This window comes from Hemitrygon akajei, chromosome 27 (genome assembly GCF_048418815.1).
Source record: "Hemitrygon akajei chromosome 27, sHemAka1.3, whole genome shotgun sequence".
NCBI lineage: Eukaryota > Metazoa > Chordata > Chondrichthyes > Myliobatiformes > Dasyatidae > Hemitrygon > Hemitrygon akajei.
The window spans coordinates 35,814,582-35,833,094 of record NC_133150.1 but is presented as its reverse complement, the minus strand read 5'-3'; the positions used below and the strand labels follow the sequence as shown (position 1 = coordinate 35,833,094).

At 40.4% G+C, this 18,513-nt stretch overlaps 1 protein-coding gene across 12 annotated transcripts in view; it reads left to right on the top strand.

The window, feature by feature from the left end:
* nfasca (neurofascin homolog (chicken) a) overlaps nt 1-17,267 on the top strand; it is a 284,189-nt gene extending 266,922 nt beyond the window's left edge. For all 12 annotated transcript variants that reach the window (XM_073030634.1, XM_073030633.1, XM_073030640.1 and 9 more), the window contains 2 exons: nt 2,903-2,914; nt 3,749-17,267. In XM_073030634.1, coding sequence (XP_072886735.1) covers nt 2,903-2,914; nt 3,749-3,992 — 256 coding nt within the window. In that variant the 3' untranslated portion in view covers nt 3,993-17,267. The remainder of the gene's footprint in view (nt 1-2,902; nt 2,915-3,748) is intronic.
* The last annotated feature ends 1,246 nt before the right edge of the window (nt 17,268-18,513 follow it).

The window sequence follows — 18,513 nt, the reverse complement described above, 5'->3', positions numbered from 1 at the left end:
CATTTTCGAATTCCATTCATTCCTTGTGTCGCAATCCATCTTCTGACATTTGTAGTTCGCGTTGGCCCAGTCTTGTTCTGCTGTAGAAGTGTCTTTGTGCATGCTTACACTCACCGATGCCTTTATGTTTCTTTATTCACCGCTCCCTAGACCCAGGCTGGACAAAAGGTATTACTGTGATCTTCAGAATTATACAAACCAGTTATCCGTCCTGCTCATGAGTTCCAATTAGATGACTTTCACTTATACACGAACCATTTGTGGGTGGAGATTGATTCTGAATTACTTTCATTTATAAGCAGGAGACCCTGGGGATATTCTGTCTCTCTCCTCATGGAATTTGTTTTGAGCAAGAGATGCTTGAGGAATCCAGGAAAAGATTGGGTTATCTCAAATGGGTCTCTTTGCAATAGAAAGAAATGGCCATCCATCACCAAAAGTGCCCCTCAATCTGCATTTTTAATTCAACATTGATGCAACAGGCTCGAGAACTTATTGAAAACACAGGGTCTAGGGCACACTTCAAGGTCTTAGTGACCACCTCAGAGATTGTTGGGGTGGCTCAGTGATATCACCAGAGACCTGGGGTTATTCCTGACCTCATGTGCCGTCTATGTGGAGTTTGCATCTCCCCATGGACTTCATCAGAGTGCTGTGGCCTTCCGCCCACATCCTAAAGAGCTGCAAGTTGGTAGATTAATTGGCAGCTGTAAATTGCTCCAACCACGATTGAGTGATAGAATCTGGAAGGAGATTGTGGAGCAACTAAGAAATGGGATTACTGTCAGACTAGTATAAGTGGGCAGTGAGCATGCCTGGTACTTGTAGGTCCTCACCTCTAGCAGATTTGTTTTTAAGGCAAGAGTACTGAGGGGCATGAAACCATTGGCCATTAAGGGGGAAGAGTGCAGATTTACTATGATCTAATTGAAAGACTTGAGGGGCCAAATGGCCTACTCCTATTTGTTAGGAAAGTTTATGGAAGGTTGACTACCTATAGGTTTAGCTATTCTTGGGAGTTAACTAAAGCAGACAGAAAGAAACATACTGTAGATGTAGTACTATCTAATGGTATCCATTAAACCAATTATTGCTGCTGTTTGAATCAATTTTTCTTCTGTCTACACAAAGTTCTTTTCTCTACATGTTACCTTCTTCATTAGTGAGGACACCTTTGCATGTAAATAGCAGCATTCACAATCTTTAGGTGGGATATATCAGCAGGTACTTAGGACATAGTAAAAATGGGGGAGGGTAGGGTGAGAAAAGTGCTGGGATATGTTATTGTGATGAGCAAAAGCATGAATTTGTGAATTCCATATGGTAGTTGCCTTTACTGCTGATAGATATTTATAGCCAGATAGAAATGCATTGAACCAGTTAACTTCAAGTAGAACACAAAGGCAAGTGCAAAAGATCCAAAAATATATATATACCCTGGGCAAAGCTCACCTTAAGTTTCACTTTTTCATAAGTGAAGTAATTTGCTAATCGATTGATATCCACATAATATTCAACTTGATGTAAGATTTCAAGAAACAATCTATGGCCACAGCATTACCTAAAAATAAATGCATGTGCAATTTTCATGGCTATGATCATAGACCAAGCTGATCTTGGCCAATATAAATCGTGATCTTGATATCAATTCAAGCCAAACATCAACTAATGCCTAGAATATGGGTGCCTCTTTGAAATCTTTAAGAGGCTAGGCCCTGGCTATTTCTTTGGCCTCATTCAGTTTAGTCGCTGGTCATCCCCAAGCATTTAGCTCACTGTAAGTAAGCATTATGTGCATGGCCACACTGTACTCCATTTCCATCATAATGTCCATAAGAGCATGTCTTGCATTGAAAACATCAAGTTAAGATAGTGAGATTGGCATGGAGGGGATTTACATTCTGGACAAAGCAGCATTATTGAAAGATAATCAAGTTAACTGTGCTTAGTAAAAGAAACCTGGAATTTTTATTCTAAAGGCCAAAGAGAAAACATTTGTGTGATTTATCTTCCTCCTTCATCTATTGCCTTGTTAAGGCAATGGAAATTCTAATCTGAGCAGAATGACTTAATATATTTTGAAACAGTCTGTGCTGAGCATAAAATAATGTTGTGGTCCCCAAACCTCTGTAGCCCAGTGGAACGATTGGCCAGTAAAAGAGATCCAAAGGTTTACATCTTTGTTCTCAGTCACTCAATAATCATAGAGAATCTAATATCTATTCATGTTACTCAGAATAAGTGTAAATTATGATGGGGGGGGTGGAAGTAAAGTTTATTTGCTCTTGCTCTGAGCCATCAAGCGGAATTTTTAACAAGTGAAAGAATCCCTACCTTGCCAACCAGAGGCACCAACCTCAGCCGAGGGACAAAAAATAGACAATGCTTTTTGGTGATAATCTTAGTTTGAATATAATTTCCTTGATGTACCATGATGATGTTAGAGTACAGTTCCTTCTAAAATTATTATTAGCCTCAATTTCTGCTCTATTTTTATTTTTGTGTATTCAGCCTTCACAAACCAAGAATAACATTTTTATAGGAGTTTGAGAATACAATTAAGAATTTGGAAACTTTTGATTTAAATAATGGGAATCCACTTTCAAAATTTGCTTTAACGTCTTCTCATTGGCTTTAGGATTAAGATTGAATTCCTTGTGTTTGTTGTTGACATTGGGATTAAGTGGATGGCTACCAGCGGTTTGGACTTGGAAAGGATTTGTTTGACTTTTTATAAATGATGAAATGTTCTTTAGAACTAAATTGAGAAAATAACAGTAAACTATGTCCATGAGCTTAAATATCACAATTCTAACCAATCTTCCTGTTCTGTTTCTCTTGTCCTTTGTCTACACTGCTGTTCTGTTCTGTTTCTCTTCCATTCCACCAATGGGAAATGCAGGTCTCTAGAAAGGTAAGGAAACATGCTTGCTTCTGAAGTGTTTTTGAAAAGTCTTGATATCAGGCTGGGAATGATATTTGGTCATTGAATTATCAGGATCACAAAGTGAATATGTCATTTTATGGCAATGTTTGGGCTGTGTTTTAGATTAAAGCCAATTAAAACCCAACCTTCAAGCCTTATGGCACATTCTTTTTGGTGCTTCTCCTAACACTAGGAGAAAATGGCCATTACATTGATCATTGTACATTGATTACAGTGGTGGTGTAGTGGCATCCACACTAGACTTCAAGGTGACTGGTCCAGGGTTTGAATCTGGTTTGCTCCTTACACACTTTCCATCCGTGCTAGGTTGAGCATCGAGCTAGCAACTCAACCTCATAAAAAACAGATAAAAATGTTAAAGAAGTGGCAAGGTTGCCACCCGATGCGCCACAAGGCACGGAATGGAACAACAGCACATTACCATTGATTTGAAATAGAAACCTTGTAGTTGGTTGAGTTAAAGATGGGTAGAGAGCTGTCACTGCCATTAGGAGATGGCTTAAGGACAACAAGATACAGTTGTTAAACTTTAAGCAATAGTTCCAAGAGAGATATGGAAAAAAGTATTTATGCCAGGAAGAGTTATGATGTGGAGGATTGTTGGAAAGAAATAGAAGGGTTGCTGGAAAGAATTTGCATGAGTTACAGATTAAAAATGGGGAATTGTGACTGGTATGTTTGTTCCATTGGGAGACAGTATGTACATCATGGAATGAATGGCATTCCTCTGTGCCATATGAATTTGATGTATCAATTAGATTACCACTGACATTGGCTGTACCCCCATCCCATCTCTTCCAGTGACAACGAAGACAGCAAAAAACCTCAGGGCAGCCAGTCTTCAGTGGATGGGACGGTGAAGCAAGAGGAAAGCGATGACAGCATCGTCATTTATGGTGATGGTGATGAAAATTCCCGCTTTGGTGAGGACGGCTCCTTCATCGGCCAGTATACGGTCAAAAAAGACAAAGAGGAGACAGAGGGCAATGACAGCTCAGAGGCTACGTCTCCAGTTAACCCGGCCTACTCCTTGGCACAGATGTGAAGGGAAGAAATGACACCAGAGCATATGGGCACAGGTGCTACCAAGGCAGTAAATACATTTGATTTACCTACCAATATTCGTACACCATGGAAAAACAAAAATTTGATTATCCAAATTTGAAAGGCCGAGCAGTGAAGAAGACAAGATAACACCTGAAGAAAAGGAGGGAATGAAAGGATGCAGTGTGGAAATTAGAGCGGTTTACTGGGCTTTGGAAAAATGTAGCCACCGTTTATTGCGACTGTATTCAATAATCATGCCCGCAAGAGTAAGAAATGCTGATTTTTCTCCCCATTCACTTTAGATTGCAAGTAACACCACGTTGGGGTAATGTGTAACACTGTCTATAGATGTCGCTAGCTAGCACCTTGTCATTCTCCAGTTATACACTCTGGCCATGTGTGTTAGATGCCAGCTGACCACAGCTCTACATCAGAAGAAAGCTCTGGGAGGATTTTTATCATTATGCTGTTTTTGACAAAAAGCGTACTCTGGGATATGACAACTGAAATGATATAAGGGGAGATGGTTGTGTTCACTGGTCCCCCTCACTACCCTCTCTTGTTTTGGACTATACACTCCTTCAAAACCAAAGGTTAGGCCAAGCGGATGTTAAGGAACACTTGGGAGTGATGTTTATTAAGAGCAACTGGACTTGTAAAACCTCTTGCGTGCATGGAATTACTTAAGTACGGTGCACAGAAACAAATTCATCAGGCGTAATTTTTCAGGTCAAGCCTTAGGGAGAAAAGTTCCATCTCACATTTTGGCATTGTTAGTTGGCAGCATTATCATTGAAGGATCAGTTCCACCCCTTGTTTCCATCCCCAGAATCAGCAGAGCAAAATGCCCCGGTCTCACCCAAGAGAGCCCTTTGCTGAATCTGTTTCTCGCAAAGGGAAACTAGGCAGTCGCCATCATTCCACAGATAATTTTGCTTCATATGGTTTGAGATACAAATGGGCAGACTTCTGCTGAAATTTCTCACACTCTTCTCAGCTGGCTTCCTGTAAAAGTTCAGGCGTCCTTAGTCATTTGCAGATATATTCAAAATGGCAGGGCTCCGACTCCCAGCCGCTTGTGAGATAAACCATAGCTCCCATCTAGAAGTAAGTTTCAACATTTCCAATCCCAATGGTGACATATCTCCATCCTTCAGCAATTTTAATTCTTGACCTCGGATTGCACATCCTCCAGTTAAAAATTCTTGATATTTCCTCTGCTCAGATTCATTTTGTCAAGTTAATGACATCTTTGCTCCTTGTTCCTTGCAGATAAACACATCAACTACTGTAACTTATGTTCTGTATTGATTTTTGTCCAGCTTAGTGGAACAGACAAGAAGAGTAGGCAGCCATTTAATGATCCATATCTAACATCCCAAGACCAATGAAGCACTAAAAATATCAAGACATGTGCTGTCTTAATCTACAGCTTGTGACCTTACACTGAACCACACTTAACATGGCACCATTCTGAGAATTATTATTCTAGTGCCAATATCAATCAGATGTTTGGAAGTCAAGATTCAATTTCCTATTCATAGAAGCAACTATATTTATGATGTCCAGGAAGATTTTTATATTTAACAGTTCAGATTGCTTCCCTAAAATTAGAATCTCTGTGCCAAATTCTCTGTGCTGTGATGTTATTCTTAAAGTAGAGGTTTTCAGCTCCAATCTGTTCATTTTAATCAGTTCCTTGACACTCTGGTTAAGAGCTCACAGGTTCTACCTACTCTGTTCAGACTCTCGAACACTTTGCTGCCCTTCTTAATTATGCTGCTTTCCACCTTCTTCGATTCCTTCTGGGGTGGGGGGCAATGGGATAGCAGTGGCAAAGACGAAGAGGGGCACATGTAACCAAAGTTGTAGAGTCATAGAAAGTACAGCACAGAAACAGGCCCTTTGGCCCATCTAGTTTAAGCTGAACCATTATGCTGCCTTATCCCATTGACCTGTGCCTGAACCATAGCACTCCATACCCCTCTCATCCATGCTCTTCCTCTGGCAGCTCATTCCACACTCTCATCACCCTCTGAGTGAAGAAGATACCCCTCACGTTCCCCTAGTCTGTGAGCTCGTGCTCCCCAATTGTTGTTGACTCAGCACCGATGGAGTTGGATAGATCGGCATTCAGAGATAAGCACTACAATAGTCATCTGGCCACCAGATTCAACAGGAAGGCAGGTAGAGAAGGTTATTAGACCTTCAATGACTGCTTAAGCAGTTAAAACAATGCTAATCTGCAAACATGTATCCACTTCCGCCCTCCACAATCCCTTAATAGTTTTGGTTAATAAAAGAGACATCAATCTGACATTTAAAATTAACATTGATGAGGGTTTCAAACTTCTATCACTGTTGATCCTCCAGCTCTCCATCCAGCAGCTGGGATAGACAGGAATATCAACATGTTCCAACCAGAAAATTAGGTCTTTTTAAAAAAAAATCAGAATCAGGTTTATTATCACTGACATATGTTGTGGAATTTATTGTTTTGCAACAGTGGTACAATGTAATATCTAAAACATAATTACTATGTGCCACAATAGGAAATATTAAGAACAAACAAGTAGTGCAGAATTATCTGCTTTGATAAAAAATGCATATATTGGAAAGAGGAAAAATCAAAGTCCTTGATCGAACCATTCACCCTTTGTTATTTATTTTAACCTGCAACGTAGTGATGTATATGTGGTGCCACTTCGAGGCAACCACATTTCTATTAGCAAATTTCACTGTGTATAGGTCATTACAGTATGTGTGTATTGCGTGCAACAGATAGTGAATTTTCGGCTCCTTAATCCTTAAAACTCATTTTGTTTGCATAAAGCAAATTCCTTCTACTTTCCTAATTGAAATTGCTAAAGAGTTCCATGTCCCATACAATTATACGGCATAGAAAGTGGATGCTAGCTATCAACCACCCATCTTTGCATGAATCCCATCTGGTTCTCTCCGTATTCCCGTCAATTCCCACTCACCAACATACATCTTTGGAATGTGGGAGGAAACTGGAGCTCCCAGGGTCACAGGAAGTGTGTGCAAACTCCACACAGACAGCACCAGAGGTCAGGAATGAAGGCAGGTCACGACAGCTCTACCTGCTGCACCAGAGTGGTTTTTCATCCAGCTCTTTACATCCTTTCCACTGCTCAGAAAACTCTGTTCCTTTGTTTCCTCTAGACCTGAATTGTCCAATATCTCATGATCACTCAGCCTCGTTTTATTTTCTCTATACTTATTATCCAAAGTTCGCCCACCTGTGTGGCTAACTCAGATCGCTAGCGGTTATTGCAATGCTATTGTATCTTGGGGCATTGGAGTTCAGAGTTCAACCCTGATCAAGTCAAGTCATTTTTATTGTCATTTCAACCTTAACTGCTGGTACAGTACACAGTAAAAATGAGACAACGTTTTTCAGGACCATGGTGCTACATGAAACAATACAAAAACTACACTGAACTACGTAAAAACAGCACAGAAAAAACTACACTAGACTACAGACCTACCCAGGACTGCATAAAGTGCACAAAACAGTGCAGGCATTACAATAAATAATAAACAAGACAATAGGCACAGTAGAGGGCAGTAAGTTGGTGTCAGTTCAGACTCTGGGTATTGAGGAGTCTGATGTTTTCTGTATGGAGTTTGTACATCCTCTCTGTGGAATGCATGGGTTTTCACCAGGTGCTCTGGATTCCTCACACAGTCCAAAGACATACAAGTTAGTAGGTTGATTAGTAATCATAAATTATCCCGTAATTACCTTAGGGATAAAACCAGTGGGCTTCTGGCAGTGCGGTTCAAAGGGCCTATTCTGCACTGTATCTCTAAATTAATAAAGTCGGATATTTTCCCTGAGGTCAAAGGCCTATTATGTGCTCCTGGTTAAGATCTAATTTTCACTCTTATCAATCCTTCCAGTACATAGAGAAGCAGGAGGAGACCATTCATCACCTCCTCCCCCCCACCTGCTTCATCAGAGAGTAAGATTGTGGTAAATCTTTTGCATGTCCCCTCCCCAGCCTCCGTAATCCCTTCCAGACCAACAACTCTCCAAGATACCTGTGCTTTCTCTATTGTTGCTTTTTGATCCTTACAGTTCTGATTAGACAGCCATCCCTTCAAACAAGAAAATAGAAGCAAGCGTGGGCAACCTGGCCTTCCAGTCCTGCTCTGATAATCTATGTGACCACCAAATTCCCTCAGCCCTCAACTCCTGCACCAATTTCCCATCGTCTTTAATTCCCCATTCTTTCAAAAACTTGGCTGGTATTAATGCTGAGACCTTTGGAGTTCCTTCACGGTATCTCCTTCTCTCTACCCTACTTTAAAGGAATTCTGAAGCCAGTTCTTAAAACCTAACTCCTTGACCGAACATTCACCTATGTGTTGGCCTGACAACACTTCTACAAGGCGCATTAGGATGTTTCACTGCGTTAAGAGTATGACATATATACGAGGTGTTATGCTCACGCTCAGTATTGTCAGGAGCCAACTTCAAAGAATTTTCACTGCCTTTGCTGCAACTTAATAGTAAGCTTAGTCGACTAAAATGTTTACAGTAACCATGGTGAAATAACAAGCACTGTGTTGCAATCCATACCTGACCCCCACCCTATCCCCAACCTCGCTCCGTTCCACTTACCAGCTCTTCTCAGGCCATGTCAATAACTCATTGTTGGGGCAGGGTCAGAAGAAGTAAGCTGCCTGCAAACGTCGGTCAGATTGACATTGCAGACGCAGCGAAGTTTCAAGGAGATACCAGGGGTAGCTGCGAGCTGTAGCCCATTTCACACATATATCCTGCCTGTCCTATGCACGAGAGAGGTCTACATTTTACACAAAGAGTGTTTGTCATTATGTGCCATTACAGGAACTGGAGCAAATCAGTACTTTTCTCACCAGCACAGCCAGCCATCCTCCCTGGTATAAATTCCCACTTCCTCTTTATGAGGAACAACTGCACACATGGAGCAGTACATTGTGCATGGATGGTGCCTTGTTTTAATGTACCTTGCCACTTGGTTTAAACCCATAAACAGTCACATCTTAATGAAGAGTGTCCAGTTTGTTCTTCTCTTCATCACTTTGATTCTTGTCTTCTGCTCTGCTACATGTCAGTGGAATCATAATGCTTTCTCCCCGAATGTCCGTTTTAACAGTGGCCTTGAGGGAAAAGAAAACAGCCCATCGCATATCTATTGCACCAACGTACTTGTGTGTATCAGTTAATCATTTGCAACTTCTTCATCTATAGAAATATTTATATATTCGAGCACGTATATTTTGAATTTTAATGTTTTACTTGTTGGCAAAGCCCACGGCTCATTTGTTTATTCTGACGAGCCCTATTTATGTTCAGTCAGCAAGTCATTTAGATTTCTGGGATGGATTATGGACAGGACTTTCACACTGTTCAGGTGAGGGAGGTGGTCAGAGAGACAATGAAACTTGATAGTCAATTGTTAACCTAACTGAGATGAGTAAATTCCTATGCAAGAGCTGCTGCCTCCCAATCTTTGGTCCTGCACCCTATATCGTTTCTTTTGCTGCTTGTTTCTGTACATAAGTGTAAATAATCACTTTTCAATTTGGTGCCAAATTTTGATTGAGGAACCTCAGGATATTGCTCCAATAGACACCATGTCAGTGGAAAACATTGTTGATCTGTGAAGACTAAACATTTAATATATAAAAAAGAAATATAATTTACATGGCATTAATAGCTCTTAAGAACCTTTTTTGGCTCAGTGATTAAATCAATGGATCTTCTCTCACAAAGCAGGACAGGCTAGGCTGGTTGAACTGAATACTCCAGTTGTTAAATGTAACCCATGTCAGAGGACTGTGCATTTATTTTCCCCCATTGGTTTCACATGGCAATCATTGAGATTACTAAATGTTGTGGTGCATTTTGTATAGAATCCAGCTCAGTTAACGATTTTAAATCTGACTGATAAATGTCATGTGCAATAGAAGGTAAGGTTGGAGTTAGAACACTGACCAGCCATCATCTTACAGACTCCAGGAAGAATAAGCTTGAGGGGCCAAATGACCACCTCTTGCTCCTGTCTGCAGCAAAAAAGATATTGGACCCTTAACTGAGATCTGAATCATCAGTCTATTCCCATCATTCGTTTGTTTGTTATGTGTCATGTCTTTCCATGACCATGATTGTTCTTGGCAAATCGTTCTTATGGAAATGGTTTGCCATTGCCTTCTTCTGGGCAGTGTTGTTCCAAGATGGGTGACCCCTGCCATTATCCATATTCTTCAGAGACTGCCTGCCTGGCGTCAGTGGTCGCATAACCAGGACTTGTGATATGCACCAGCTTCTCCCAAGGCTTCATGTGACTCTGATTGGGGGCCAAAGTAGGTGCTACACCTTGCTGAAGGGTGACCAGCAGGCTAGTAGAGGGAAGGAATGACTTACACCTCCTTGGTAGAAATGTATTGTTGCCTCCTTCTAAAAATCCACATGGGTGTTAGGTGTAATCAAGACTTATACCTTACAATTCACTGCAATGTTTGTGTTCTGGTTTTTGCACTTATTCTAGGCAAGGCACCTAGTTGTGGTTCTGTTTTTTTTCCTACTGGAAGTTGGCATACCTGCCAAATGACTCATATTTATAAAGCAATCCCAGTGTGGTAACTCATCCCAAAGTGCTTCACATGGGGCAAATCTTAAGGAAATGTATGTGTGTAGGCCTCTGTTAGTCTCATGAGACTATGGATTTGCACCTTGGAAAGTTTCCAGGGTGCAAGCCTAGGCAAGGTTTTTTTTTATTGAAGACCAGCAGTTGCCCAAGCTGCAAGTCTACCCTCTCCACACCACCGATGTTGTCCAAGGGAAGGGCATTAGGACCCATACAGCTTGGCACCGGTGTCGTCGCAGAGCAATGTGTGGTTAAGTGCCTTGCTCAAGGATATAACACGCAGCCTCAGCCAAGGCTCAAACTAGTGACCTTCAGATCACTAGACAAACGCCTTAACCACTTGGCCACGTGCCAACCTTAAGGAAATATTGGGACAGTGATAAAAAGGTTTGGACAAAATTTGTGAAAACCACCCTGAAGTGTTGAAGAGACAATGGAGCTCCAGAGTTGGAAGCCAGGCAGCTGAGGGCCATGTGGTGGAATGATGAAAATGGAGATGTCAAACACATATTGGATCTTTGATCTGAAGGAAATGCAGATAAGAAGTGCAGTCACATGGTCTAAGCCTGGGGGATGTTGCAAAGGTTACAGGTTGGCTCTGTTGAGGGACTTGAAGTTGAGGAATTTTAAGCTGAGGCTTTGCCATTGCATTAGTACCCTGCCACAGACCATTGGTGATATTAGTAACCTGGCATCACAGGAAAGAGTCAAATTGAAAATAAAAGTCAGCAAGAGTAAGCACAGCCATTGTGTGAACCTTCACTGAGAAAATTAAATTATATCTTGAGCAACATACATAGTTCAGCAAGTCAAGCAACATCTATGGAGGAGAAGACCCTTCGTCAGGACTGGAAAGGAAGGGAGCAGAAGCCAGAGTAAGAAGCTGGGGGGAAGGGGAAGGAATACAGGCAGATACATGAAAGGTAAGGGGACAATGTGGGTGAGCAGAGGGATGAAGCAAGAAGCTGGGCAAGGATAGATGGAAGAGTTGGATAGGTTGAAGAAGAATGAATCCAAAAGGTGAGGACTGTAGACCATAGAAGAAAGGGAAGGAGGAGGGGCCTCAGAGGGAGGTGATGAGCAGGTGAGAGAGTAACCTTTGGTGATTGATTAATTGGTAGAAGAGAGGACCTTCCTCCTTTGGATACTGCTAATCTGAGAAAATCAAAAGGATAATGACAGAATATATTTGGCAAGTGACTGAAGATTCATTAAAATATTTGTATTAAATGTATGTATTCATTGACATGTTTCTTTACAAGCTATTTCCATTCTTTCTGTCTAGATATTTTCTCTCCCTCATTTGAAGGTACAATAAGTCAGTACTAAAAACAATATCACAGCAGCAGAAACCTTCCTTGACACTTTTGCCAAGAGTCCCAGTAGCCTTATTAAAAACCGATGTGTTTGACCATTTGTAGTAATGCTCGAGTGATTTTCAAAGTAATTTAAAGTGAAAATGAATATCAGAGTAGGTATATGTTAATGTATACTATCTTGAGACTTATTTTCTTGCTGCCATTTACAGAAAAGAAAAATACAATAGAATTTATGAAAAACTATACATAAAGACTAACAGACAACCAATGTGCAAACATTCCTCATGTATCATTATTAAATTCATTAGTGTTGAACTTTCTTTTTGCTCGTGCAAGATGTTTGTCTTCATATACACGCAGGGGAAATTCGTTAAATGTTAATCTTGCTGATAGAGAAAGCGCCCTCTCTTTTGTCACATGCTTCTCTCAGGCTATAATTATATCTATAAAACTCTAGTAATCAAGGATATCTCTGTAAACTGCAGCCACTCAACATTCCTGGTATTTCAACATATCCCACTACAAATGGTGATACTATACTTTTCAAGACATGGTATTTCATCTTCTGATTTGAAATTTTTAGCTTTTATTTCAGTTTTCCAACATTTCCAGTTTTGTATCTCATGGTCCCAAACAGAGCTCTTTTATTTCATTTTCCTCTCTGCTTTCATTCATCTTCTCCACATAAATATCATGAGTTACAAGCCTTCACCATCCCCTCTCAGCCAGCACCAGGATCACTTCTCCAGCAGTCCCTCTCTTGGATCTCACCCAACCTCAGACATTTTACTTTCCATTCCTTCCCTTCCATTGGCACTTAAAAGATGTTTGATTTCTAGCATTTCTCAGCTCTGGATTGAAATGACTGGTTTTGAGTACATGATTCAATGAATTAGTACTCTGCATTTTTGGCAGAGGTGCTCTGATTATGCTAACCAGTCAGTCAGTGAGAGAATGTTTCTCTACAGTCAAAGGAAGTTAAGTTTATTGTCATCTGTGCAAGTTCAGTGAAATGCAGATGAAATTAAAATCTTGCTTGAAGCAGCATCACAGGCGTGTGGTTCAGACATTCAATATAAATTATAAATTAATTTTTCATGTATTTTACAAGGCAGTTAAAAGAGAAGCAAAAACAAGACATTAGTACAAAGAACAGACACATTCAGGTACAAGTCCATTGCAAGGCAAGAGGTGGTCTGTGGTATTCTGTTGCTGAGGTGAGGTTAGGGTTGTGCAAGGTGATTCAAGAGCCTGATGGTGGTTGGTAAGGAAGTGTTCCTGAACCTAGTGGTGTGGACTTCAGGCTTCTGTTCCACCTGTCTGATGATAGCAGGGAGGATAAAGCATGACCCAGATGGTAGGCATCCTTCATAATAGATGCCACCTTCCTGATGCTATTAAAGGTTGGGACAGGTGTACCAGTGATGGTCCATGATGGAACAATAAAGGATAGCAAAGACATTTGTAAATGATCAGTGTAGATATGACCTTGTTAATGAACAGAGAAATGATTACACTAATAGATGCAGAAAGGAACTTAATCTTGCTAAAAATACTTGTTACAGACACTATCCCTCAACAATAATGATCAGTTAGGTGCAGTGAAGGATCTGTGTTAAGCGACAGATACTTATTGGTTCAATTTACAGCCAGCACATGAATTTACAAAACTAGACACCTGTGCACAAACTAGGTTTCCTTGACCCTCCCTGAACAGTCAAGGAATAGACAAGGTAATTCCCTCGAAAAAGGGTCTACACTGGCCATGTGTTCCTCTTGATCCCAATGTATGCAGTGGTTGGTCTCCAGAGTTTTGCTGCCTGTACTCCTGAAATCTTCCATTCTTATTATTTTCCTTGTTAGATCAATCTGTTATATTTCAATTTTGTTGGCCCAGGCTCTTCTGACTGACCTGTGTCCTCTGATTGCCCAAGGCTACAAGCAGTGTTCTGATAATTGCTCTTCCCTCAGACCTGTACCTTTGGTAACTGCCATGTTTTGTAACTCCAAAAAAAATTGCAAGAAAGACACAGGAGCCCGGGGGAAAACACATTGACTTCATTTTTGCTTTAGTGAGGTGTGCACTTGTGACGCGATGGCACAATGACGTATGCCATTCACATACTTTTACATATAACCTGTGGTGAACTATGTTAACAAAGAATGCTTAGCCAAACAATGTATGTACATTATTGCAGAAATTTAAATACACAACAGTAATATCTTTTGTTCTTTCCAATTCAGAATAGCTAAACCAGTTTAGCCAGGTCAGCCAAACTCCTAGCTTCTTACTTCAGCCATCTTTCCTCCACCCACCCACCTTCCCCCTCACCTGGTTTCGCCTACCATCAGCCATCTTCCCCTCTCCTTTAGCTTTTTATTCTTGTTTCTTCCCTATTCCTTTCTAGTCCTGATGAAGGGTCCCGGTCGGAAGCACAACTGTTTATTCCCCTCCATAGATGCTTTCTGACTTGCTGAGTTCCTCCAGCACTTAGTGTGTGTTGTTTGAGTAACTGCACTCTCTTGTGTGCCCACAGTGCTGGATCTCAGTAAAGCTTCTGACTTGCTTGCCAATGGCAAAGCTGAAGGTGATGATTCTATTCTGATTACTCTTGTCAAACACAGAGTGCTATTGTTTCTCCTAGTACTTCCTTGTTTCTGTGTAGGGTGGAGACTGTATGCCAGCATATCCAGGATGCAAGGATTGTGGCTTTATATACGAACAATTTAACCACAGTAATTAAAACAATTACAGAGGCACTTTCTAGCTGAGTATTGGGCACTCTGATAGAATATCCCCAGTAGTCATTGATGCAATAATATCAATCAGACTTTACTCTGATTAGATCCTAATAAATTCAGAGTCTTATTTGGGTCTCTTATTATTGATGAGAGAGGATCCATTAGCATCAATGATTTTGGCTTCATACTTGTTCAGTATTCTTCTTTGCTGTATATTGGGAATGCAGTGTTGCCAATTTGTATTCCAGCTCATTTCTGCTCTAGTTCAATGCAACTGAAGAGCTATTGTTTCTTAAACAAGAGATTCTACAAATGCTGGAAATCTTGAGTTACACACACGAAAAGCTGGAGGAACTCAGCAAGTCAGGCAGCATCTATAGAGAGAAATATGCAGTCAATGTTTCTGGTGGAGACCCTTCAGTGAAGAATCTATATTAACTGGCAAATACCTTTATTTGTTCAGTTAAATGCAAGTGCATGAATTTACAAAACTAAATAGCTGTGTACAAATACACTATATTTCCCTGAATCTCCACGAAGAGTCTAGGAACAGAAAAGTTACTATCTGGGAAAAGGAGTGCACACTGCCCTGGCATTTTTCTTGATCCTGACATAATTTCCACATTTCTGACATGGGGTCATCCACTTGTGTGATGGTTGGTCTCCAAACTCCCATGTACTCCCAAAATCCTTCATTCTTATCCTTTTCCTTATCAGATCAATTTGTTATGTTTCAACTTTGTTGGTTCAGAATCCTCTAACTGACCTGTGTCAGCTTCTCATTGGATCTAGCCCAGGGTTATAAACAATATTATTTATGGCTTTTCCCCCCAGATTTGTGCCTCAGGTAACATCGTTTGTTCTTTCTAAATCAAACCAGTTCAGCCAAGTCACACAAACAATGGGCTCAGACTGTTCCAGATCACAGGATGTCCTTTCTACAAGCCTGTCACTTTTACATAAATGAACCGCTGCTTACGGGGAAATGGCAGATAATAAGCAGGAAATTCAGGGTGACCATTTTCAATTGCTCTGGTTAATCCATTCCTGAGCAAGAACCAATTCACTAAACAGTTCACAAAATGGCAGCCTCCATTCCTTCGACAGCATAGCAGAAACAAAGACATTTGCTTTCTCTGCTTCCATTGTCCTTGGCTCATTCCTGTTCACTGATTTGCAGATCTTAGTTCTTTCTGACCAACATACTGAATCCACTTTCATTACTAAAACATTTGGGTGATTCGAGTTTGGGCATAGTAATGTAGTGGGATTAAAATACTTTGGAAGATTAGTTTGACTGTAAGGACAAGGGGGATAGAAAATACAATTTAATGTAAGAAGATAAAGGGGTCCTTTTTGATTTTTTGACATTTAAAAGACACTTGGACAGGTTTGTGAACAGGAATAGTTTAGAGGAGGATCAGCCAGTCGTTCAATTGGTCAGCATGGATAAATTAGGCTGAAGGGGCTGTTTTCTTTGCAGTATAACTCATTGATTCTATGAGAGGAAAATGAAGTTTGGGGAACAGGGCATAGAAAGGGTTGGAAATACATAAACAAGGCATTTAAATACTAGGAAATGTGACCTTCTGGAATAAAAAAGGCCAAATAGAAGTTTATATTTTGTTGTCATTCAGCTTTATTATATTAAAGGACACAGCCACTACACAGTGCCAGTTCAGAGATAATTTTTGGAAAACCTTGCTATGAGGTGAGATGTGAAATTGAGATCATTTCCCCAAGGAGGACTGGGACAAGAGTTAACCAATGTTCTTGAACTTAAGGAGGTGTAGAAGGAAAAGTCGATATCTGTGGTTAGACAGATGCAAGGTGCTAGGGGCCACAAGTGTAACATTATCATTAAGAGAATGAGGAACGACATCTGGAGAAGTATCTTCATGCAGTGAACTGTTGGAACATTGAATGTTTACTTACTAATGGGCTTTTCAAAGTAAAGGTGAATAAATCTTAAAGTTTTGGATTGCTTCTTCAGAGAGGCAAGGCAGAATTACTGAGGCGTAATTGCTTTTTTCTTTGCTGGGGTCCATCACTGTCCGAGGGGTGCAGAGTAAAAGTCCCAGAACAATTATCATAACAATCAGATGTGAGTAAACCCTACCTTTGTTGCCATTTAGTGAGGATGTCGTCTTGATATGAGCATTTGGTTTGAAACTAACTTGTGTGCATTAACCAAAATTGCTGGGTCTGTAACAACTTTGGCTCGTGTGAGAATGAGGAATACTGGACTAAGTTGCACATTTTCCTTTTCTCCTGTTTATAAAGAGATTAATATATTCCCTATATAAGATATACCTATTGCTGAAAAAAAACCTGACATTCCCAACAGATTGCAACCAAGAGTAACACAAGGCGGTCATAGAACGCATAGATGAGTCTAATAAACATGGTTATTTAAACTGACTGCATGGAAGGTTGAAATAGCCAAGCCATCCAGATATACTGTTTCCTCTGGGAAAACTGTAAAAAGAAAAACTGACTGTTTTTGTACAGAAACAAACTAAACATAAAATAAAAGCATATTGTTCTTCAAACAAAGTTTGCGGCACATCTGATTCTTTTCCTTCATAATTTGCACTGTCATTCCAAAGTGCCCGACTGCTGAAAGTCAACTTGTTGTCTTGATACTGTTCGCTGTGTTGAGGACGAAGGTTTGCAGGTGTTGGAATGATGTTCATGGCAACCATCAATACTTTAGATCCAGGTCACTTTAACTGGATGGGAAACCAAAATTCTGACCCCGAGGTTCTCTAGTGCATCTCGGGAGGATTTAAGCTAGTTTGTCGAGGGGTGGGGATGGGAAGCAGAGCATCAGATTTGAAAGTGGAGGGATTTCGAGCAAGATAGATGTCATGATCAATAAGAACAGGGCAAAGCAAGGTAATAGACTGATGGGTTGAAATATTAAACATTGGAGGATCTAAAGCAACACACACACAAAATGCTGGAGGAACTCAGCAGGTCAGGCAGCAAGGATGTTGAAAATGAAAAAAACAGTCAACGTTTCAGGCCAAAACATTTCTCCAGATATAGATGGAGTGGAAGTGGAAAGGATGTTTCCAAGTCAGGGAGTCTAGGACCAGAAGTCATCCCTTTGGAACAGAAATGAGGAAGAATTTTTTAGGTGGAGTGTAGGGAATATGTGGAATTCATTGCTACAGATGGCTGTGAAGTCTTTAGGTATATTTAAAGCAGAGGTTGGTAGGTTTTTGATTACTAAGGGTGTCAAAGGGTATGGGAAGAAAGTCGGAGAATGGGGTTGAGAGAGATAATAAATCAGTTAGAATGTAAAAGCAGAACAAACTTGATGGGCCAAATTGCCTAATTCTTCTCCTGTGTCTTAAAGTCTTATTTTAATGCTAGGAGTATTATTGGTAAAGGTAATGAACTTAGATCAGTAAATGGAACTATGATGTGGCCATAACAGAGACTTGGTTGAGAGACAGATAGGATTGGATACTTAATGTTTCAGGGTTTTGATGTTTTTTGAAAAGAAAGAGAAGCAGGTAAAAGAGGGGATCGAGTTGCACTCAGAGGGGACATAATGGAGGGCTCACACAATGAGTCTATATGAGTAGAACTCAAAAATAAAAAAAGGTGCAATCACTCTGATGTGATTATACTATAGACCCCTGATTGCCACTGGGACACTGAGAAACAGATATGCAGATAAATTAGGGAAAGGTGTAAAATAATAGGGTTGTTTTAGCAGGTGACTTCAACTTCCTAAATATAGACTGAGACTTACATCGTGCAATTGGTATATATGAGGCAGAAT